This window comes from Plasmodium chabaudi (assembly GCF_900002335.3).
Source record: "Plasmodium chabaudi chabaudi strain AS genome assembly, chromosome: 10".
Lineage (NCBI taxonomy): Eukaryota > Apicomplexa > Aconoidasida > Haemosporida > Plasmodiidae > Plasmodium > Plasmodium chabaudi.
Window position 1 is genome coordinate 649,679 of NC_030110.2, and position 23,675 is coordinate 673,353.

The window sequence follows — 23,675 nt, forward strand, 5'->3', positions numbered from 1 at the left end:
ATAATTTTAAAATGGAAATATACTGTTCGGAAATTGTGAATGAAAATAAAGTTAATTTGTTTCAAAAATGGATATTATATAAATACGCCAAATTCAAAAAATAGCCATAAAAGAGGTTAAAAAGAATAACAAAATAAAATAAATAAAATTAATGCAATAAAAATATTGTCACAATGGGCACAGCAAAACAATAAAAAAATTATGAACAAGAAATTAAAAAGGAATATACAAAAAAAAAAATTCTATATAGCTATATTTCTATATGTAGAACATGACCATATTTTTTTTTTTTTTCGTGATATACCAAAAAAAGATGATAAAAATAAAATTTCTCACATAACTTGAAAAAAAAAAAACAATTAAACTAAAGATGTTGTTTGAAATATTCATAAATAGTAATTGCTGCAGAAACATGAACATTCAAAGATCTAATAATTCCATGTCCAGGTATTTCCACACAATGGTGTAAAAGTAAAAGAATGGAAGATGGTAGCCCCTCTTTTTCATCTCCTAATATTAGTATACATTTTTCTGGAAAAATAAAATCGTTTAATCGTTTACTATCATTTGTTTGTTCTAATCCAATAATAGAATATTTCTTTTTTTTTTTAATTAAATATTTTATAATATCTTTTTTTTTTAATTCTTGTATATTCATCCATTTATTAGCAGTGGAAGATATTTTTTGAAATTGAAAATCTTTAACAATATTTATATTGCTAAGCAATAATTTTTTAACATTAAAAATTTCACATGTCCTGCACAAGCCAGCTAAATTTGGAACTTTGTCAATTAAGGAAGCAATAACAATTAAATTATTTTTTTTTCTTAATTGATATTTTTTTCTAAATTCGTTATTAATTTCTATTATATTATTAATTGGATCGAATTTTTTTTGATAATTTTTTTTAGTTTGTTTTAAAAAATCTTCAAAGTTTTTATCATAGTCAATATTTTCACCATCTTTGGTAGAACATGTTTCTCCTTTAATTATTTGGCTAGTTGTGTTTTTTTTTTTTTCTTGTTCATTTTCGCTAGCTGAATTTTTTATATCTTTGTTATCGTCGATTGTAGAAGGTATTTCATTTGTATCCTGTCCATGATAAAACTGATTTAGAGTTAACAATTTTTGTTCATTATTATATTTATAAATAGAAATTCCGTCTTTTTTTTCTTTTTCCAATTGTATATTATACATTATAGAACTCATTTCTTGCTGTACAATTTTTTTAATGCTATCTACAAATGTGTAGGAGCTCACCAATTCGTTATTATATAAAATGTGTGTAAATGTGTTTGTATTTTCACAATTTATATCTTCATCAAAAAAATTAAATGAATGATTATAAGTAGGTAATAGCATACATATATTGCTATCCTTTTCTATAATTGAAGGATCCCAGTTTTTAAATTCTTTTTTTAATTTCTCTCTTATTCTTTTACAATCTTTATTATTTTTAATAAATAAATATATTTTTGACAAAAATGGGGTTAATAACATTTCTTTTCTTTTTTTTAAAAAGTTATATAATATATATTGTGAAATACTTCGAATAAAAGCTGAATGAGAAGAACATAAAAGTACAATTTTTAATAATAGTTTTGTTAATATTTTGGAAATATATGGTGAATAAAAATATCCATTTTCTGGATTGTCTTTACTAGCTATATTTTCTGTATCCCATATATTATTTTCCATTTCATAAGCCCCATCTTTTTTTTCTTCATCAATATTGTTGCCCTTCATAGAAATACTATTTTTCTTTTTTTGAAGATTTGATCCATCTGTATTTTCGTATCCATGTGATTTATTTTGTCCCTTTTGATAGTTATGTCCCTTTTTTCCTTTTCTTTTGTCATTGCCTTTTTCATTTCGTTTCCATTGTTTGCCATATTGCATTTTTTTTTTCTCTATACTTGCAATTGTCTTATCCGCATCTTTGGCAATTTCTGCTGTTTCACCTTTACTTTTTTCTAAAATTTGTCTGATGATATTTTTGATTTTTTTCCCTTTTGCTTTTTGTGCTCCCTTAGCATTTTTTTGTTTTTCTTTTTTTACAAATACGTTTGTGGAATATTTTTTCTGATCCACTGTTAAGCCAGAAAAGGAATTATAATTCAGTTTTACAAAAGAATAGTAACTAAATTTTGATTTTAAAAAGATATGTGCAGATATAATTAAAGAGCTAATAGTTAGCTGTGTATTTTCAGCATTATTTCGTAATATATTTTTAATTAAATGTGGATATAATAAAATAAAAGAGGAATTACAAATTGATGAACAAAATAATTCTAAATATTGGCGAGTTGTACTAAGATTATCATATTGTAAAAGTGTATTAACATAAAGAATAATATTTATTCTTCTTCCTTTTTTTATATATTTAAAATATTTCGAAAGAATACATAATGCTTGTAATCCTCTAATTTGAATATTATGACCATATGAAAAAGGTAATGGAGTCAAATTGTAATCCTCTTTCTTTTTATTTTTAATATTTGGTTTACTTTCATTATCATTATATTTATTTTTTAAATTTTCTCGAAGCACATTTTTGTTATCAATTCTTTTTAAAATATGAATAATAAGCTTTTCATACATACATAATATTACATTTCTTTTTTTATAAAATTCTTCTTTGTCTTCCTTTCGTTTTTTTTCCCGTGGAATATCCAACATCTCATTATTTGGAGCATGTTCGTTTTTATTATGTATCCCTATCTTCATTACACGGATATATTTATCTTCCAATATTTTAAATAGATTTATTAAAAATATTAATGTTAAAATTCTTAAAAAAATAGATGTATGATATATTTCATACAATTTTGAAGGGAATATAATTTGGTGGCTGTTCTCTATTTTGTTTAAAAAATATGAACAAATAGTTTCATTGATAAAATTATTAAAATTTAAATTTCCTTTTTTTATTTTAAATAAATTATTAGTAAAACTTTTTTGACAATCATATAATACATATTCATTATGCATAAGAACATCAACAATAATTTCTACAAATTTATCTAAATAATCATTGCTTATATTTATTATAATATTTCCATTCTCCATTATACTAAAAAAATAGGAGGTTAAAAATGGGATGACAACACTTCGACATATAGACAATTTTGTTTGACCGATTGTCAAAATGTTTTTTACAAAATCTAATAATTTAAAAGATGTATATCCATCTTCTTCCATATTCTCAAATGCTTTATAATTTTCATTACTATAAAATTCTATTTCAAATTTTACTATTAAGGGATGAAATAATGTTAGAAAGGCCAACTCAAGTAGATGCACTGGAAATGTATATCCAGAGGATCTATCAATCAACATTTTACTTTGCTTTATTAAATCGTTTAAAATGTTTAATCTACATTGTATTATATAATTATCTATATCATTTTGTTTATCTTCTATTTTACAATCATCAAAAATATAAGGTATTACATACAATTTTATAATAAAATAAACATACACTAATTCCTCTTTACTTACTTCAATATCATTTACTATGGTATCTGAAAATGTTATTCTACTATCAAAGCTATATTCTTTAAATGTGTTATGTGCAGAAAAATATTTATATAAATATTTATATCTATAAAAATTAATATTTTTACAAAAATAGTTTCCAACACCACAAAGACTATTAATTATATCATTATTACCCACTGGTATGTGTGCGTCTTTTGGCATATTTGGACTATCATTATATATATTTTTCATTTGCATTAACAATATTTTTTTATTTAAATTTTCTTCATCCTCTATTTTTCCAAAGACTGTACAGGTATTAGAAATATAGGCAAGTGCCAATATTACCCTTAAATTATTATAATTTTCATCTTCTTTATTTTTAATATTTTTTTGAGTATAATTTTTCAAAAAATTAACACACTCTATATACAAATTTTTACTATCTCGACACACATCAGTATCCGAATCGTCAGGTGCACTATCACGTATAATAAGCGACTTTTCGAGACTGGACGTATCCATATTTTTCTCTTTATATGAATAAGACGTGTTATAATAATTTATTTTATTGTTCAAAAAATATGTAGTTATATCTCCACAGTATTCTACAATATCTGTAAATATAAACAATTTTCTCAACATGTTATAGTCAAAATATTGTTCAGGTGATGTTGCAATTATTTCTGAACGTTCAGAATTATTGAAGATATGTTCATTTAATTTTTCATTTTGACAAGGAGATAAAGACTCTTCTTTTTTCTCATATACATTGCCTTGAATAAAATTTCTTAAATTTCCAATATTTTTAACTAAAATTTGTTTAATATCATTTTTTAAAAATATATGGCTTAAATGGTTTTTAAAAAAGTATAAAACTAGATGATAAACCAAATAAAAGTTGTCGTCTTTTTGAATGCGTAAAACAATATTTTTATAATTGTCATCCCTTTTTTGATTTTTTTTTGTTGTTATGTGTAGCAATAAATAAAATAATCTCAAATATCCATAAAAATACATGTATTGATTTAAATCAATTACTTTATTAAATTTTTCAATAAAATTATTCAAAAAAATATTTGCATTATTTTCTAGCCAAACATATGACCTGACTTGTTCAGGTGAATTAGTAAAATTACTGTCTAAATTATTAACAAAATTAATTTTTTTATTTGTCAACATTTCGAAATATTCCAAAGAGTCGAAAAAAAAATCTTCTTCAAAAATTTGTAAAAATGAAGAATAACTTTTTATAGTACTAAATAGGTTTAAACTATCGTTTATTTTTATAACAATTTTTAAAACAAGTATTTGCATATCTTTTCGTCGACTTATAGACACATTTTTTATTTTATGAATAATATTTAAAATAATTTTACTTATAAAATTATTTGGGTCTGTATTTTCATTTTCCATGTCTATACATTCATTGGTGTTGTTTATTTTTTTATCAGAATTTTTCAAAAAGTTATTTACTTCATCTCCCGAATTTTCAATTATTTTGATGGCTTGCATAATCGCTTCAAGTATTATCCTGGTATTGCCATAAAATAAATTAATTTTATTCAACGAAATAATAAAATTTTGGATATATTCAATAGAATTTTTTTTATTTAAAATTTTAGAAATTATTAAATTTTTAATTCGAAATTCGTAAAAGGGAATATCACCTTTTATAAATAGTGTTGGCTTTACACACTCTGGAAAAAATATATTAAAAAAAAATATGTCATTTATACTATTGATTAGTGTATTTATTTCGATTCCACTAATTTCTTCGCTTTTTTCGTCAATGCTCTCATCACAGTCACTCTTATTTTGTGTGTTTCCCTTTTCTGTGTAATTTTCCTTTTGTTCAATTAATGCACACAAAGAAAAACGGGTTACTGTATTATTATCATGTATCAATAACTTCCAAATCAAATATTCAATCAATACTAATATTATATAATCTGAATAATTTCCAAAGGCTGTAAATATGCTTTGTTTATTTTCTCTTTGTTTTTTTACACAACAGTTAAAGACATTATAATCGTGCTTATCATAAAATAAAAAATTATTTTTTTGAATATTTTCCAAATTGCACATCGAAGGATCTGTATCCACATGTTTATCAGACATTTTTACATTCTGAGGATGCTTCCCTTTTTTAATATTTTTTTTTTCATTTATCGATGAATCACAAAGTAGTTGATATTTTTGTCTTATTTTATCTCCCATATTTATTAAATCGATAACTTTTTGCCAATTTGTTTTTAGTAAATGTATAGAAAAATTTTCAAGACATTTTAATATGCATTCATAGGTTTCCCATGCTTCTAAAAATGTTGAGCAATCTCTAAAACTTTCCATATTTGCATCTTCATATATATTTATAATTTTATTAAATATGTACATAACTTTTTTTAAGACCCATTCATCTTTATATGCTTCATTATATAATAAAAAATAATATCGTGGATCATCAATGAATGCATATTTTACAAATTCTATATTATATAAATCATCTATATTTATAACAAGAAAATTATATATACTGTTTAGATAATTTTTATTTATTGATTCCTCTTTTTTTGGGTTCTTAACTAAGGCACTTGATACAACATCACTATTATTAGATGGATAGAAATTTGAATTTATTTCTTTATATATGTTTAAAAGATATTCTTCTTTATAATTTTTATTTTCTATACTATCGGAATTGTTTATAAAAATTTCTTTTTTTTCCGTCGAATAATATTTTGAACTAATTTCTGATGTAGAATCATTTTTTATAAACAAATACATAACCTTAGTAACAATTAGACATAATTCTTCATATTCTGTTTTGTTAAATATATATTTTTTAATTGTAAAGAAAAATGTATTAATCAAATAATCTCTTACATCTTTATCATTGACAAATGGAGTTAAGAGCATTAATTCTTTTCCTGTTTCTTTTATTTCATTTCCATATTCATTATTACATTGTGTTGTCTCCGTTTTGTGTTCTACTATATTAATAAATAATTCACACGTATCTTTAAAGCTTAGTGATATGTTATTTAGTATGCTTATATGTTTTGGGCATGCTACTACTTTTTCTTTTTCATTATGTTGAGATAATGGATCATATAAATCAGTAGAACGGTTGGATATTCCTGATAGTTGACTTATCTTATTTTTATAAAAAAGATAATTATCCTTTATTTCTTTAACATGATTTTCAATTTCTGTTTTTATACGATTTAACAAAATATATACAACACAAAATTTGTTTTTTTCTTCAGATTGTGAGGTGCTAGAATTTTGAACTAGCGTTGCATTCGATTTATTTTCTTCCCTTTCAATGAATAGTAATAAGCTTTTTAAAATGTTTAGAAGAGATGAATAATTAAAATGTTCTTTATATGTAATAAGTTTATATATCCAAGATATGTCTAGATTTACAAAACTTACATCATCAAATTTAATAAATATACATTCTAAAAAAACAATAAATATGTTTATTCTTTTATATATTTCATTATTTATATCATTATTATTTTTATTTTTTTTTTTTGATAAATTTGATATATCTTCAAATCTAATATTCTCTAACTCAGTTTGTATATAATTGTTAATATAACTAGCTAAACGATATTTATCTATACTACTTATTAATACTAATATGATTGAAGAAAACATATCCTTAATGGTTCTACAATTTTCATTTATTATATCTTTTTTCTTTACATGTTTATCTGCAAAGTTGATTAACAAGCTTATAATATTTTCCTCTCCCTTTTGTTCCATCCTTTTACAAATAAAAAATAAAACTATTCGCTATAAAAATGAGATTCAAAAAATTTTTTTTTTCAACTTTTTACACTGAATCATGAAGAATACTCGCATATTTTATTTATTATAACTATTTAATAAGTTATTTAAAAAAATTATATTTCTCCAACAATTAAATGATATGCATGTGTATCCATGGGTGTATATTCCATCCATGTTTTTTTTCACTTCTTTCTTGTTTTTTTTCCTACTCTCTATTTTCATATAAAATAGTTTCTATCCATGGCTCGGCAAAACATTCGCGACCCTCTACAGAGTCGTGAATCCAAATTGCAGAAACGAACCGCATGCATATTCATGAGCCATGATAACTTTTTAAAAATTCACAGAAAAGGTAGTAGCATCAAGAAATGGCACAATCTTTTATTTATTTTTTAACTTTTTTATTTGTTGATTTTTTATTTTATATTTTTTTTTTTTTTTTTTTTTGAGCTAGCCATTTTGTAGCTAAATTTTGGTATCGCAAAATCGGTATATAATAATTTGAAAAATGAGCTACAAGGCCTTATGTTGCATTATATGGGTGTACTTTTCCACTTTCTATTATATATGCAGTAAAAATGTGAAAAGGTATATTTTTGAAAGTTAGATAGTTGATATATATAATAGCATGGCAATAGTAAAGATATGCGGTATGGTTAAGAGACATGCTTATGCTCATAAGCAAGTCCGTTTTTTAAGATGATCTGTTTGTATTGTTAGGGAATACTGCTATGCTTTGCTTCAACATAAGCTGTGATTCATTTTTAGTAAATAGCCACATGTTTTAAAATACTTTTTTAAAGATGAGCATTCCTCGATACATGAAAAATTGTTTTTTTTTGGCATTTTTCACCGTTTTAATTGAAAGTAAATTTAGAAAATTATTAAATTAATTAAAATAGTTCTAAGCATTTATGTGTGTTTGTTAAAGTAGGCAAGTGTATGTACATATACAACTCAATACATACGAGCATTTTCTTTTTCCTTTTCCCCTATATATATACAATAAAAATAATTTCAAAACATATTATTATAATGTAAGATGTCTTATATGTTTAAAATTAAAATTTTTTAAGAACATAATTGTTAAAATAGTTAAGAAACAGACAGATTAGTGCAACCTCTTGTTCTACCTGTCTGTTCATCCATCCATATCTTCTCTATTTTTTTTTTGTTTTCATCACATCTTTGGAATTAATAATTTGTTGCTTTATACCGAACATGGTTCGAAAGTTGTTTTTTTGGTTTCTCTCTATTCTGGCATTAAAGAATGGTTGATAAAAAATAATAAAAATAAACAAATACATGTTCCCATTTTTTATAGCTTTATAATAATAACATGGCTAGTCATATAGTGAAATATAAAAAAAAATTCACATAAATTTTTTTAATCGCAGTTTGTTCGCAAAATAATGCAACATGCCAAAGGGATTACTCGTATAAATATTTTTCATTTTAAAAGTTGTGAATTACATGCATACATACATTCGTTATGCTTGTCTAGAAAACGTGTTAAAAATAAATGGTGCCCCGATTATTTTTCATATCTTCTATATTTTTCACATTTTTCACATTTTCCACTTTTTTTTCTTCCTGGAAAGGCAAAATTGTGCCGAAGGTATTTTAAAATATAAAAAATGCATACACAGGTATATACATTATAGGGCTATTATTATATGTATATATTTTTCGTTTTTCATTTTTCGAGGATGGGGAAAATTAAGTAGCACCGAAGAATGCGTATCGCCATTGTCTTACAAAGGACCTTGTCCCCGCTTCCTTAAATTTGAAAAAGACATAAAAAAAAAAAAATTATTAGAAAGTCATTGTAGCATTCACTGGTATATATTTTGTACATGCATTAACTGGTTTTATTTAAGCGTGTAGAACATTTTTCGATTCTTATTTTTATTTTCTTAAGGCCTTGTATGAATGAATGTGAAAAAGACTATTCGTTACAATGCCCCGAGAAATGGGGGCTTGAAGATGAAAAAAATTGCCACCCATTGGGAACTTATGAAGGTTCAACAAATAAGAAAATAAAAAAATTATAAAATAAAAAAATAAGAATATTTATACAGAATAATAATTATATGTTAACCTATTCTATTAAACAAATTATAGGAACATGCTTACTTATTCAAGACTTCTCAAACTTTACTAATGATCAAAAAGAAATGTGGAGTAACAAATGTGCAACCACTTGGCCATGCAAGGTTATATATTTTAAATAATGTATATATTAATATAAAATAAACATAGTTTTATTTAAAAACTTTTTAAAATAAATAATTTTCCACCATTTTTTTTTAAGAAAACGTGTGTAAAGGATTATTCAAAACAATGCCCACAAGTAATATATAAAAATTTCAAAATTATTATATCTAGGCTTTTTCTTTTATTATTTTATTTTCATTTTTTTTAATTTTATAGGGATGGGTTAAAGACAGTAAGTGCAATCCATAAACCAAACCAATTTTAAAAATAAATATTCATATGCTATTTTTAAATTTTTTAATTTAAAACAAAAAAGCTGATGGAACTTGCTATGCTCAAAAGAATTATGTCGGACCTTGTCTATCAAGGGCATCCTTAATAAATTTTGATGAAGATATGAAAGTTAAATTATTGAAAAAGTTTAAATTTGTTATACATTCCACATATATAGTATTGCCCATTGCCAAACTAATCATGTTTTGCATAAACTCGTTTATTCTATAAACATTGCGAATTTTATAAATTGCCCCCCTTAGGTCGCCTTCGAAAAGCTTTGCATAGTGAACTACCCATGTTTACGAAACTGCAAAATGGATCAGACCGATGTAACTATAAAAAATGTTGAAAATGTGCATTATAATTGGAAAGGAATACGCGCTAATTCTATTTTTTTATTTATTTTTTTTTTCGAATTACTATAGCCATGTCCCAAAAATTGGATATTAAAATCAAACTATTTAGGAAATCCTGAGAGTTGTCTTCCCCCCGACAATTACAGTGGGCATTGTGGGGAGCAAACAAAATTTATTGGTATATCTAAATTAAAATAAGTTATAAATATTTATTTATATTTGCATATGCTCAAAATAAAATAATATTCTTTGAAGGCATCGATGCGAATTTAAAAGAGAGCATGGAATATGAGTGCGGAATAAAATGGTCATGTGTTGATGGTAAATAAAAAAAAAAAAAAAAAAAAAAAAAAAGCTAGCTAGTCATATGGCTAGCTATATATTTTTTTATATTTATTTTTGTGCGATACAATGATATATGTCCTACCTTATGATTCAATTTTATGATTTATTTCATTTCCAATTGTAGAACATTCAACCTTTATTAATTATGAAGAATTTTGTCCAGAAAATTGGACAAAAAATGGGCCGGTAAAACAAAAATATCAAACAAGCTTACTTAAATTGAAGAAAGATTTATTTTTACACACACTAAAATATTGTTTTCATAAAATATATTTTGTAAGGCTTGTAAGTTTTTATTAATTATTTCATTTGCTTGTTTACTTTTGTTTAGCACTGCATTGCACCCTTGGATTATTTCGGGCCTTGTTCCAAAAAAAAAATATTTGAAGGATTTACCTCCGATATTAAAAAGGCATATGCAGAAGAATGTGACAGTTAGATTTTGTTTTTCTTAAAGCAGTAGACAAATAGCATAAGTCGCATAGTTAGTTAATTTATTTTACTTTCACATTTTCAGGCGAGTGGCCGTCCTCTAGCAAACTTGTGCCAAACACATTTCCGAAAATACAGAGTAAGCAAATAAAGACTGTAGAAGAATAAGGATTATTTAAAAAAAATATACACATGCATACATACATGCGTATAATTGTTTATATGCGCACAATTTTTTTCAACTTAAACAATATTTTATGATAGCTTTGAGAAAGAGAAAATATAATTTTGGTGCAGTCGAGCCAATAACTGGGCAGATTGTTTCAAGCCCTGTTATATAAAATAAAAAAAACTAAACGGCTAAATGGATAGGAAAATATTGTATGTTGTTTTTGTTCGCTCACTTTTGAAAATAAGACTGTTTGTTTATAATAAATTTATATATATATTAAAATATTGTTAATAAGTATGTACATTTTTTAGCATAATAATATATACAAATAATTATATGTAGCTTTTTTTTTTTTTTTTTTGAGGTTACATTTTATATTTTTGTTTAAATTTTTTTATTGAAAATGTGTAAAATAATATTCATCAAAATGGTGAAAGAAAAAATGACTTTGACCTAAAGGAGAAATTTGCATTAATTAATTTAAACATTTATATTAATTAATCTAAGCATTTGCATTGGCTTAGTTCAAGCATTGCACTGTTTAGTGCCCTATATGAAGGGGTTTGATTTTTCCAAAAATTGGAAAATATTATTTATTTTTTTATTTTTCCGTTTTTGGTATTACCTTCATTTTTTATGCGCACAGAATTGGGGCTATGGTGAACTGTGTGCCTTTTTCGTATGTAAATAAAATAAAATTGGAAAATAGCGAGTGTAGGAAATTTCGATTGATAAAATAGGAAGCAATGCACTACGAATAAATAAAAGATGGACACACAAACAAACAGAATTAATATTGTAGAGCTGAAATATTTGTTTATACAATATTAATAAATGTGCATCGATTTATTTCTATAAAAAAAAAATATGTAAATATTATATAATTTCCATTTAGTGTCTTAGTTATTTATTATTCGCTATGGCTTTTGGAGCGTTACTTTGTGTATACATGTATTTTTTTATTTAAATTTTTTTTTCCATAAATTTGAGTTCATATTTTTCCGTTTTTCACATACAATTTTTTTAATAATAGAAAGGAAAATTAATTCTTAAAAACAAAATAATGTTTTAAAAATCCTGAAATTCTCTATACCTTTCATGATAGTGTGTAAAAAATATATTTTTTTATTTATTTAATTTTTATGTACTGTTTAAAAAGGGAGAGAGAAATATATAGAACATGGAAAATGATAATGGAAAAATTGAGAGCATATAATTACTAAAAGTGAAAAAAAACAGAAACAAGTACATATACATGCATGCGCATGGTTATGCATAAGTTTGAAATAAAAAAAATAAAAGTAAGCCATCTTAAGTTTTCATGCATTCATAACAGACATTGAAAAGGTGTACTTATTACACTAATATGTAATTATGCTTTGAAAATAGTGTATAATATTTTTTGTTTTTTAATTTCGATTTTTATAAGATCTACAATTTTGTGTACACCCATTTATTTTCCCCTTGATCTATGCCCAATTTAGCATTACCCATATTTTACAATTTTCCAAAATATTTGAAAAAAAAAAAAAAAAAAAAAAAAAAAAAAAATTTAATACTTATTCTCATGCATACACCGCTTCAAAGAAATGAATACACAGTTTGAAAACTTCGATGAACTATTAAAAGATTTAGATTTAAAGAATTACGTGAGTTTTGTAAAAAAGTGTTTTAAAAACGGCATAAAAAGAGATGAAGAGAATATATGTTCGCAAGACTTACGAAATTTAGCTAAATGCTTACCTAGAGTTTCAGGGGTTTGGTATGACTTACATAAAAATAGTTGGGAAGCAAGATGGTCGGAGGGAGCAAAATCAGCACGAAAATATTATTCGGTTCAAAAATTTGGATTTCATGAAGCAAGAAAACTAGCTATTAAGACAATAAAAACAAAAGAAATAAATTACATATATAATAGTATTAATGAGGATTTTAACAAGCCATTAAAATGGAATCTAAATAATGATTTTTTAGAAATTAATCATGACCCAACTATAAATTTAAAAAAAAAATATAGAACTACAAATTGTAAAATTAAAGAAATCAAAATTAAGAAAGATTTAATTGGTATTGGAAATTATAGTAATACAAATATTGGAAAACGATTAAAAAATACAAAAAAAAATAATTCAACTTTTATTTGTTCTATACAAGATGAAAACTATTATGAAAATGAAGATGCACAAATCGATACAACCAAGTGCACTATTAAAAATATCGACCATATAAATAGCCAATGTAACAATAAAATGGATATACTTAATTATAAAAATGATTTATGCATTGATAAAGATGATACGAATGTTACACTAAATGAGTCTGCTTCGTTGAGCTCAAAAGACACGGCTTTATTTATTCCGCAAAATAAAATACTCGGAAAAAAAGAAAGTAAAAGACAACATATTATGCCACCATTAGGTAATACTAATACTAGCATTAATAACAAGAATGGAACTACTCTTATTTCTTCAGACATGTTATATAAAAATGGAAAATATTCTGAAAGTGCAAACAATTTTAGTGGCATAGTTAACGTAACAGGTGATACTATTCCTTATGATGAAAATGGTGAGCATTTTGAGTGTAGTGGTAGATCTATTTCAGTAAGCCAAGAAAAAAATATTGTAAGTTACAAAAGTAACAAAAAAATGCTACTTGGAAATGTAAGTAAAGAAAAGTGTAATAGTAAAAATAGGGGCACCATAAAAGATGATATGTTTTCAAAAAAAAAAAAAAAAAATATATTTGAAACACAAAATGAGAAAAATTTTAATAATGATAATAACAAAATAAATATCACAAAATCGGCAATTATAGAAAATGTTGAGGATTGTCTTAATCCTAATATTTCTACTATAGACAAAAATTTTACTAACCCAATAATCGACTCTCAAAATAATAAAGTTCCACCATTCGAATATTCCGACGAAATAAATTGTTTAAGAAATGATGTACCATATGTTTGTAATAATTCTATATATATAAAAAAAAACGAAGACTTTTCAAATTTACAAACACAATATGACTTGGCTGAAAATAAAAAAAATAAAATTTCTGAGTTAACATTAATAAATATAAAAAACGAAAAAAAATCTGTAACTGGAATTTCTCCCCATGAGACAAACAAACATGGAGATCTTTGTAAAGATGAAGATATAGTTAGAAAGTATAACTGTAGAGGTAAATGCACAAACATATTTAAACGAAAATATAATAAAATGATTGATGATTCACCTACTAGTGAACTAGCCATATCTGATAAAAATCAGCCAAATATAAATGGTTGTTTCAATGGAAACATATATGGATTTACTGATAGTGGAAATGAAGGTAACAAGAAAAATGATGATCCTACAAATTTTGATAAAACATCCAAATTACGTAAAAAAAATAAAGGATCTAATAATTTGTGTGATAAAAAAAATAATTATAATGGTGAACTAAATTTAAAAGATTCTATACATTCAGATACTTTACACATTTTCAAAAATGCAATAAATTTATTATTAAACGATTTAAAATATAAATGTATACCTAATTTTGATAAAAAAATTTTGAATATAATTGAAATAATAGATAATCATACAAATTATGTAAATTCAACCTTTAATGAAACATTTTTAATAACTTATGTTCATTTATTTGATACTTGTGTATCCAATAATATTTTGCCTAGCCAAATGGATCCTAAAATTCAAAAAATATTTTGCAATGCTTTGATAGCATTTCACATTTTGTTGTTTAATTTTCAACGACCCAAAAAATATTAGCGGTACCAATACTGGTTGACACTCAGCTTTTGACTTGTGTCTTTGCGATCAAATCGAATCTTAAATAAAAAATTTTTAATTTAAAATATAAGTTTCAAAGTTATATATTGTAAATACAACTTTAACAAAATTATGTGCATATATACTTGAGTATATATTTGCTCGTGCGGAATATGCACGGCTTGGTGAGCTGTCATACTGTAGTAGCATGAAGACTCACCACTTAAAAAAATAAAAATAATAAATAAATGAATAAACAATAACAAGCAAACTTGTCGAATATGCAGACAAAACGAAGATATAAATTTAATGATACCGACGCATATATTCAAAAATATAAGCGTTCACAAAAAAATAGTAAATAAATAATAACAAAATTAACTACATATGTATAACCTTTTGTTTTTAAACGGATATATATTATCCTTATTAATTCATTATTTTTTCATTTAAATATTTATGGTTGTAATTTGCAAATTTATACTTGTGCATATGTATAATCACATGGGAATGTGTAAAATATTTATAATTAAAATGCTTTTCTTTTTTTCATAAATATGGCCTATGAAATTAGTAGAAAGTACGCATGTGTGTGCTCGTTTTCCTATTAATTTGGCTATTAATTATGAACATTTTTTTTCCAATATTTGTTTTTTTATATGATTTAACTAGCTATATTTCCTTATATTGACCTTTTTTTTTATTAATCGTTCAGAATATTTACTTAAAAAACATGTACAAAAGCTAGCTATAATTTAAGAAGTTTTTTTTCTTTTTTTTTTTTAATTTTATGATTTGTCCACTGGTTCCTTGGAATTTTCGTTCTCCATCTTTACCTTCTTCAGCCAATACATTTTTCTTTCATATTTTGATGGTTTTCCTGAAAAAACAATTCTTCTTGGAATTCGGTTTAAATCTTTATCATCCGGATTATACTCTGAATATACAATATCGTGAGTATTTTTTTTTAACAATAAACATCTTCCACCATTTTTTATAATTTCTCTTGCGGCTTTTACTGTATATGAATGTGCTTTAAGGATAACATTTTTTGCATAAAATTTGAAATCATATCCATTTTTCATTTTAAATTTTTTTAAATTGCACCCAACAACTTTTATCGGATGTCTTCTTTTATATTTTCCTATTCTAAGACCTAATTTATCAATAACATTCCAATCGATTTCTAAAAATGGTTTTTCCCCACTTCTTGTATATGCTAAATTAATTAAATTTAATGAAATTAATTCATAATCATATCTATTAAATCTCTGGCCAGGCCCGAGAGGAGCCGAAACAAATTTTGGTAGCTTTCTATATAATGGTGTTTGTCCACCTTCAAAGCCTATAGGTATTGAACCACCACTTCGACTTTTTTGTCCTTTCATACCTCGTCCACATGAACCTCCTCTTTTACTTCCAACCCCTCTTCCTTTCCTTTTTTTTTTTTTTTCACCTAAAGATGGTAAATTGGATGGAGTAAAAAAAAATTCATTTTCTTCTCTATTTCCACCAACGACTGTCGATTCCCAATATACATCTGCTTTTAATTTCATACCATTTATTAGTGGATATATAGCTTGTGGCCAACTTTTTTGTGTTAGGTCCCATACTAATGGTGTTTTTGTTTGTTCATATAGATTATCCATAATTTGTTTAATACCCAATTTTATAGCTTCTTCTTGATATTTTATATTTATTTCATTTTTTTTTTTTTCGATATCTTGTCTTAATTTAACAAATAATTCATTTTTTTCATCAAAAATTAAATATCGATTTTTGTCAATCTTTTCAATTTCTTTTAATATAGGTTCAATGGCTTCTTCTTGTTCTTTTAAAACCTTTTGTAAAAATTCTCTTTGTTCATCATTATATGGCGATTTAAAAGTTCCATTATTTATACTTTCTTCAAGTTGTTTAAATTGATCTCGCCGTAATTTCATTTTTCTACTTAACAACATTTTATATTTTAAATCGATTAATTTTTTTTCTTCCTTCAATTCTTTAAACATTGTATTTGCTCTTCCTATTTTTAAACTCCCATCTAGCATAGAACCAAAAATAGCCTTTATTTCATCTTTTTCATTTATATCAGTGGAATCATTTGATTTTAAAGTATCACTTTCCTTTGAAGCATTATTTTTTAATCTATCGTCTATAGCATGTGTAATATTAAATTGTCTTTTCACTTTTCCTAACAAACTATTAATTGTATTTATTGTATTATATTTTTCTTCAACTTCTTCTTCTTTAAATATATTTAAAGGCTCTTTTTTTTTTGTAATATTTTTTTTGGCTAGCTTATTTCTTATTTCATATTTATTTATTAAATGAACACAATTCCCTTTTTTTAAGTTTATAATATATCCATTTATGAATATACATTCCCAAAATAATATAAAGAGAAAGAATATCAACCCCATTTTATTCATACCATTTTATATACTTATCCTTAAGAATCCAAATGATAACAAAGGGCTATATATATACTAGTAAACAATAATTATTGCTTGTTCATTTTAATTTCATTCACTTTCTCTTTACATTTTCAATCCTTCATTTGTTTGTGTGGACAGGGAAGTATATAATATATATGAATGTGTAATTTATTTTTCCTGATTAGCTTGTCCGTTCATTCTTTCCATGCTCATGTATATTATTTACTTTTTTTTAATACAAATTATGAAATATTCACTTTATTGGCTACTGTTTTCTTCTTATTTATTGTTTTTTTTTCTTTTCATCCTGAAGTATAATTAAAAATTTTCGGTTCAGGCAAAAAAATATACTTTTAGGTGTGTTAAGAACAAAACAAGTATCATCAAAATGAATTGACCCTAAATTTTATTAACATGACAGGTTATATTCAAATATACCTGAACATGTACATGTAAAAATTTATATGTATGGAATTCTTTTGAAAAAAACAAACTCTCAGCACACTTCAAATACATGAAGAATTGGAAATATTCATAAAGGGTAAAGGAAAATAAATGATTTTTTAAACTTTTTTACAATATGTTTCATGCTTATTTCAAAATTTTTATTCACATTTTTTTTTACTTTTTTTAAATAAAAATATTAAAATAACACGAATTTTTATATGCCTATAATTAGATTTTACTTTTTATTTTTGCAAAATTTTCTGCCAATTTTGTCGCTTCCAATTTTTGCCACTTTCTCAGTTCAACTGTTTCCTAAATGGCTAAAAATGTGACGTCGGAATTATAAAATTTTTTATACATATATATATTTTTTTAATTAAATTTTATTATTATTATTTTTTTATGTTTTATGAAACTACCCCATATGTGACTGTATAAATAAAAAGAAAAAAACCAATGGGCGATCTCCCAAATAACAAAATAATATCCCTACCCCAGAGAAACCGAAGAAGGATAAATAGAAGTTATGTTCACGAAGAAAGCGAATCAGAATATAAAAATGAGATCGAAGAAAATGAAATATCTAATGATGAAGCAATTGATCAAGATATTATGAATGATAGCGAAATATACGACATAAATTTAAATAAAAATTATAAATATGAATACCTTGATCATACTGCTGATATAATTTTACATAGTTATGGAAATAATCTTAAGGAAGCATTTGAATCTGTATGTGTTTCATTATTTAATTACATGTGTGATTTAAAAAATGTTGAATTGAAAATGAAAAGAAAGGTATCCATAAAAGGAGATGATTTAGACGATTTACTTTTTAAGTTTTTAGTTGAATTCCATTTTTTATATGGTAACGAATATTTTATTTGTAAAACTGTTGATATAACTATTTTTGACACGGAACAATTTTATATTGAAGCTTATGGATATGGCGAATTATTTTCTACATATAAGCATGAATGTGGAACAGAAATAAAAGCCATAACGAAACATGAAATAAAAATTGTGTCGAATGATAACTCTTGTGAAGTTTATGTATTGGTCGATATATAACAAAATTAAGAGGGCATTATAAGACGACGAAGAATCAGACAATTATATCTCAGCATAATTATAATGCTACCCTTCGCATATAATCAAAAGCTAAATACTGTATATGAAGCAATTTATGAAATAGTTGGGTATAATTAGTATTCCCATTTTTCAACACAAAACACGCATAGTACATATTCACTTTAACGGTGATATTATATACATCAGTTTGAAAGAAAAATAATTCATTATTGTATCCTTACTTTTTAATTTTGCTTTTTTTACTTTTACTTTTTTTAACGTATTATTTGTTCACAATTTTGCAAAATTGGGTGTCCCTTTTTACATGCATATACATGCTTATTCATTTGTTTTATTTTCGTATTTATTTGAGCATATACAAACTTATTCTTAATTACACGATTAATCGTTTGTATTGAATCTAAACATGTGCCGTTTCCTCTTACCCCCACAACACCAAACACTAATACGAAGTGTTTCTCTTCGGTTGTGTTTTCATAATGCTTGTCTCATTGTTTAATTATAAAAAAGAAGAAAAAAACAAAATGGGTGATATAAATGGGGAGCAAAAAATTACTATTTAAATAATAAATTTTCACTTAAATAAGAGAATTTCGTGCTTATTGAAAAAAAATCAGAATTACATTGACTTTTGCGCAAAGCATTAACTTGGGAATATATGTCCATTCCCAACTAGCTAATTTGGTGTAATATATAATCCTTCAAAAAATGGATTTCATCATTTTTAATTTTAATACTTTATTTAAAAAAATAAATGCGGCATAATATCATTTATAAATATATAAATATTTTATAACTTGTCCATTCTGTTCTTTTCCTTTTGCTAAATTTGGAAGATAACTTTGATCTCTATAAAGGCTTTGTAAATTCGCTAATTACAAACAATTTTGTATTTTTTTTCTGAACATGCAATATTTTTTTTCACAATTTCATAAAAACCTTACTTGTTCAGAAAAAAAGAAAATATAATTATGTAATAAAATATGATGATAAGCAAAATGAAATATGGTGTGTGTAGTATATAAAAGGAAATCCTAAAAATATTGTTAGTAATTAAAAAGCTTAATATTTTGGTGTTTGCACTTAAATTATATGTAGTATGATAAAAGATGGGAAAACGATATATATGCATACACATTTACAAATATAAAAAATACATATAATATTTATATGTGTTATATAATTATGCATGCGTATGTGTTTACACACTCTCTTGTTCAGATTATTTATGATTTTCCTTAACCATTTGAAAAAAAAAAAATAGTAGCGAAATAAAAAAAAAAAATATTAACAAAGTTGGTGACAAGCCAAAATCCCAGAATATGTAACAAATTGTAATAATGTAAAAGTATCATTGTTATTGGGGGAAAAAATAAATCAAAGGATATAAAGAAATAAATATAATTAACTAAAACAAAATAATACAGAAATAAAATATAAGGTGAAAGTAGAAGAAAATAAAAATATATGCTTGTATTTGTATATACATGGGTAAAAACGCCTAAAAATGGCACTTAAAAAACGAACAAACAATAACAAAAGTGTAATTGTTGATTTGAGAAAAAATACAATTATAACAGAAACCTCAAATACTAAAATTAAAAGGAAAAAAAAAAAAAATGAAAGACTTCCAGATTTTTCATGTTTACAAAAATTGATATACGAACAGAAGAAGGACAATTTTGTGCATTTATTTTCCTTTAATGATCCAAAAATTAAAGAGAAAATTGACAAATTTAATAGTATACTTGAAAACAGAAAAGAACATTATACTAGTGAAACAAAGAAAGAAGACGTAATAGCTAAAAATTTTTGTGAGACATCAACATTTGGTTATACATTTATTGATAAAATTCAAAATCTTCCAAATCAAGATGACATAAATGATTTGATACAGCATGATGAAGAAGAAGACGGGGATGAAGATTACTCAGACGAAGGAAATGAAGCAGAAGGTCAAGGAAACGAAAGACCAACAGTAAAAAGACGAAATGATATTTCAGATAAATATATTTCAGACGAGAAAAATGGAAAAGAAAAGGATGGGCATTATGGTGATAATAATTCTACTTGTAGTAATAACAATAATCAATGGAATGAAAATAGTATTTTTAATAAAAAATGTATAGTCAATATGAAAAAAAAAGATAAAATGTTAGATCAATTAAAATCCACATTTGATGAGTTCAAAATAAATACTCTTACCATTCAACAAAAACCAATTAATGTAGTAGATGAAAATGGAAAAGAAAAAAAAAAATTATTTATTTTTAATATGAATAATAATAGTGGTGGCAAAAATAAAAATGAAAAAAGACGAATTCAAATTATATACGATAAAAATGAAAATACAAATTCGCAAGGAAAAACACAAGATGAGCCAAACAAAAATACAACAAATGATGGACCATTATGTAACAATGAACAAACAAAAGAACCAAAAGAAAATATCATAGAATTAGTAAACAAAATAAACGATCAAAAAGAATCTTATTTATATTTTGCAGTTAAAGATAATAAATTATTATTAAATAAAAATAATGATTATTTTAGTATTATGATGCATTATTTATGTGAAAGATCAATAGACACAAATATACAAATGTTATATTATATTATTATGAAACCAAGAAATATGGATATGTTACTTTATTTAATTTTAACTTATTATAAATTTTCATTTGCAGATATATTAGAGCAATTTGAAAATATATCAATTAATAATATTATTGAAAGTGCATTTGAAGAAATATCTCTCTATGATTATTATTATTATTTTTTTCACACTCTTGAAGTGTCACATGAGCAATACTATATGTCATTAGAATTATTTAACGGAATGAAATTGATGATAAATAAGTATAACTTCTTTTTGAATAGAATGCATAGAAATTCGATTTTTGCAAAGGCAAAGTTTGTTTTAGGTATGGGTGATATACAAAACGTCAAGGACGTTTTCTTAGCTCGAGGGTCGGCCGTTCAGGATCGGGAAAATGGAAGCTCCGAGAAAAGCCAGGTACCAAATAAAGAGGTCGGAAAGGGGACTGGAAATGAAACTGAAAAAGGGGTCGAAAAAGAGGCTGAAAAAGAGGCTGAAAATGGGACCGAAAATGGGACTGAAAATGGGACTGAAAATGGGACCGAAAATGGGACTGAAAAAGGAAGCGAAAAAGGAAGCGAGAGAGGAAGCGAGAAAGAGAAAGAGGAAGAGGAGGAAGACGACGCAAATGGCTTAAACCGAAAGAACGGGACACTACAATATATATTAAACACAAAAATGGATTTCATAAATTATCAGCAAAATAACTTTTTTAGTGAAACACATTGGAATGAAATTGATAATTATAATCATTTGAGCAGCTTAGATAAGTTGGTATATTTTACAAAAGATTTATATTATAAATTTACAAAAAAAAATATTAAAAATAAATTAAAAGAAATAACATGTGAACAAAAACATTATGATAAGGTACAAATAATTGAGCATTGTAAAAAAAATATTCCAGCATATAAAAAAAATATACAATATATGAACTTTTTAGGAGTCTATTCTCATTCTTTTATTTGGCAAATATATTGCACACAATTAGAAATATTTTGTGTATTGAAATTTAAGCGAATTCATTCTATAAGTACTGGTGGTGGTAGCCAATTGGAGGAACTAAAAGAATTTTTTTGTGGGCCTACAAAAAAGGAAACAAGACTTGTCGCTACCAATTTAAGTGAAATACAAAACCATAAAAAGGGTTTCCAAAATGGTTATGATCTAAAACGGATCGAAAAAGAAATGAATACAACTCTTGAAGTTTTAAAAAATTATGTTGAAAAAAATAAAATAGAAAATATATTTTTTCCAATTTCAATTGAAATAGATAATGAACTAGTAGAAAAAACAAAATATATAAATGGGACACCTTTAAATGAATTTATATATAATGAATTTTTATCAGGAATAGATTTAAAATTACGAGTTTTTAAATTAAAATGTATAATGATAAAGATTATAAAAATGATATTAAAATTGTTAAACTTAAATATTTTAATTACATTAAAATGTTCGAGGATATTTCTTAGGGAAGATAGTTTGATTTTAAATATTGGAGGACCATTAGGTTTACTTTCAAAGGATGCTCTTAATTTTGTTCTTTATAACATTGATGAAACCATTGCTATTAAAACGTATAGTAAAAATATATTTTATTATATTCCTCCTGAAGTTAAAGCAAATCTCAAACAGTTTAATTCGGGGTCTACTACCCATACAAGCAACGAACCGATAGGTGAAAACATTTCAAATAATTTACAACCCAATATAGATGCAAACTATTGTAATGCTTTTTACTTTCAAGATCAGGTGAAATTACAAAAGGCATATTCCTATATGGTTGGTAAAATATTTGAAGAAACACTTATTGATACATTTACAGGAGATAAATTTGATTATTTAAATTTTGATGAAGAAATTAAAGACTTTTTAATGTGTTGTTTGGAAGAAAATGTTGAAAATAGAGAGCCAATTGAAAGTTTGTTGAATCATAAATGTTTTTCAGATTGTTTTGATTTATATATAAACATCTATGATGATAATATTAATTCATATAAAAATGATAAAGAAAAGGCAATCCGATTAAAGGATTTGAATTATATTAATAATTTTGATTATAATATATTTACAATTCCTTCAGATCATTCATCGGCGGACTTTTCTTTTTCCGATTCCAGACAGCTCAACACGTCGAGCCAGTACACCGTCTCGAACTCGTAGTGAACTGGGGGTACAAAAAAAATTAGAAAAAAATTAGAAAAAAATTAGAAAAAAAACTGGAAAAAAATTGGGCAAAATTA

At 24.7% G+C, this 23,675-nt stretch overlaps 6 protein-coding genes across 6 annotated transcripts; 4 read left to right on the forward strand and 2 right to left on the reverse strand.

Annotated features, from left to right (window-relative positions):
* Positions 1-364: 364 nt before the first annotated feature.
* On the reverse strand, positions 365-7,255 carry PCHAS_1016100 (rRNA (adenosine-2'-O-)-methyltransferase, putative; the record flags this gene model as incomplete). The annotated part of the gene is made up of 1 exon (XM_741037.2): positions 365-7,255. The coding sequence occupies one exon, from the start codon at positions 7,253-7,255 to the stop codon at positions 365-367; it is 6,891 nt and encodes a 2,296-aa protein (XP_746130.2).
* A 1,248-nt stretch (positions 7,256-8,503) lies between these two features.
* Positions 8,504-11,249, forward strand: PCHAS_1016200 (CPW-WPC family protein; the record flags this gene model as incomplete). Its single annotated transcript, XM_016798336.1, has 16 exons — positions 8,504-8,555; positions 8,680-8,719; positions 8,884-8,900; positions 8,991-9,123; positions 9,204-9,304; positions 9,407-9,498; positions 9,597-9,635; positions 9,716-9,731; positions 9,816-9,901; positions 10,036-10,104; positions 10,201-10,309; positions 10,387-10,452; positions 10,601-10,662; positions 10,808-10,910; positions 10,994-11,047; positions 11,173-11,249. The coding sequence occupies 16 exons, from the start codon at positions 8,504-8,506 to the stop codon at positions 11,247-11,249; spliced, it is 1,116 nt and encodes a 371-aa protein (XP_016655559.1).
* A 1,420-nt stretch (positions 11,250-12,669) lies between these two features.
* Positions 12,670-14,850, forward strand: PCHAS_1016300 (AP2 domain transcription factor AP2-O3, putative; the record flags this gene model as incomplete). The annotated part of the gene is made up of 1 exon (XM_740713.2): positions 12,670-14,850. The coding sequence occupies one exon, from the start codon at positions 12,670-12,672 to the stop codon at positions 14,848-14,850; it is 2,181 nt and encodes a 726-aa protein (XP_745806.2).
* Positions 14,851-15,638: 788 nt separating this feature from the next.
* Positions 15,639-17,282, reverse strand: PCHAS_1016400 (apicoplast ribosomal protein L15 precursor, putative; the record flags this gene model as incomplete). The annotated part of the gene is made up of 1 exon (XM_740710.2): positions 15,639-17,282. One exon carries the CDS (start codon positions 17,280-17,282, stop codon positions 15,639-15,641), a length of 1,644 nt encoding a protein of 547 aa, XP_745803.2.
* A 909-nt stretch (positions 17,283-18,191) lies between these two features.
* PCHAS_1016500 (protein archease, putative) lies at positions 18,192-18,809 on the forward strand (the record flags this gene model as incomplete). The annotated part of the gene is made up of 1 exon (XM_740712.1): positions 18,192-18,809. One exon carries the CDS (start codon positions 18,192-18,194, stop codon positions 18,807-18,809), a length of 618 nt encoding a protein of 205 aa, XP_745805.1.
* A 1,528-nt stretch (positions 18,810-20,337) lies between these two features.
* PCHAS_1016600 (conserved Plasmodium protein, unknown function) lies at positions 20,338-23,595 on the forward strand (the record flags this gene model as incomplete). The annotated part of the gene is made up of 1 exon (XM_734228.2): positions 20,338-23,595. The coding sequence occupies one exon, from the start codon at positions 20,338-20,340 to the stop codon at positions 23,593-23,595; it is 3,258 nt and encodes a 1,085-aa protein (XP_739321.2).
* Between the last annotated feature and the right edge of the window lie 80 nt (positions 23,596-23,675).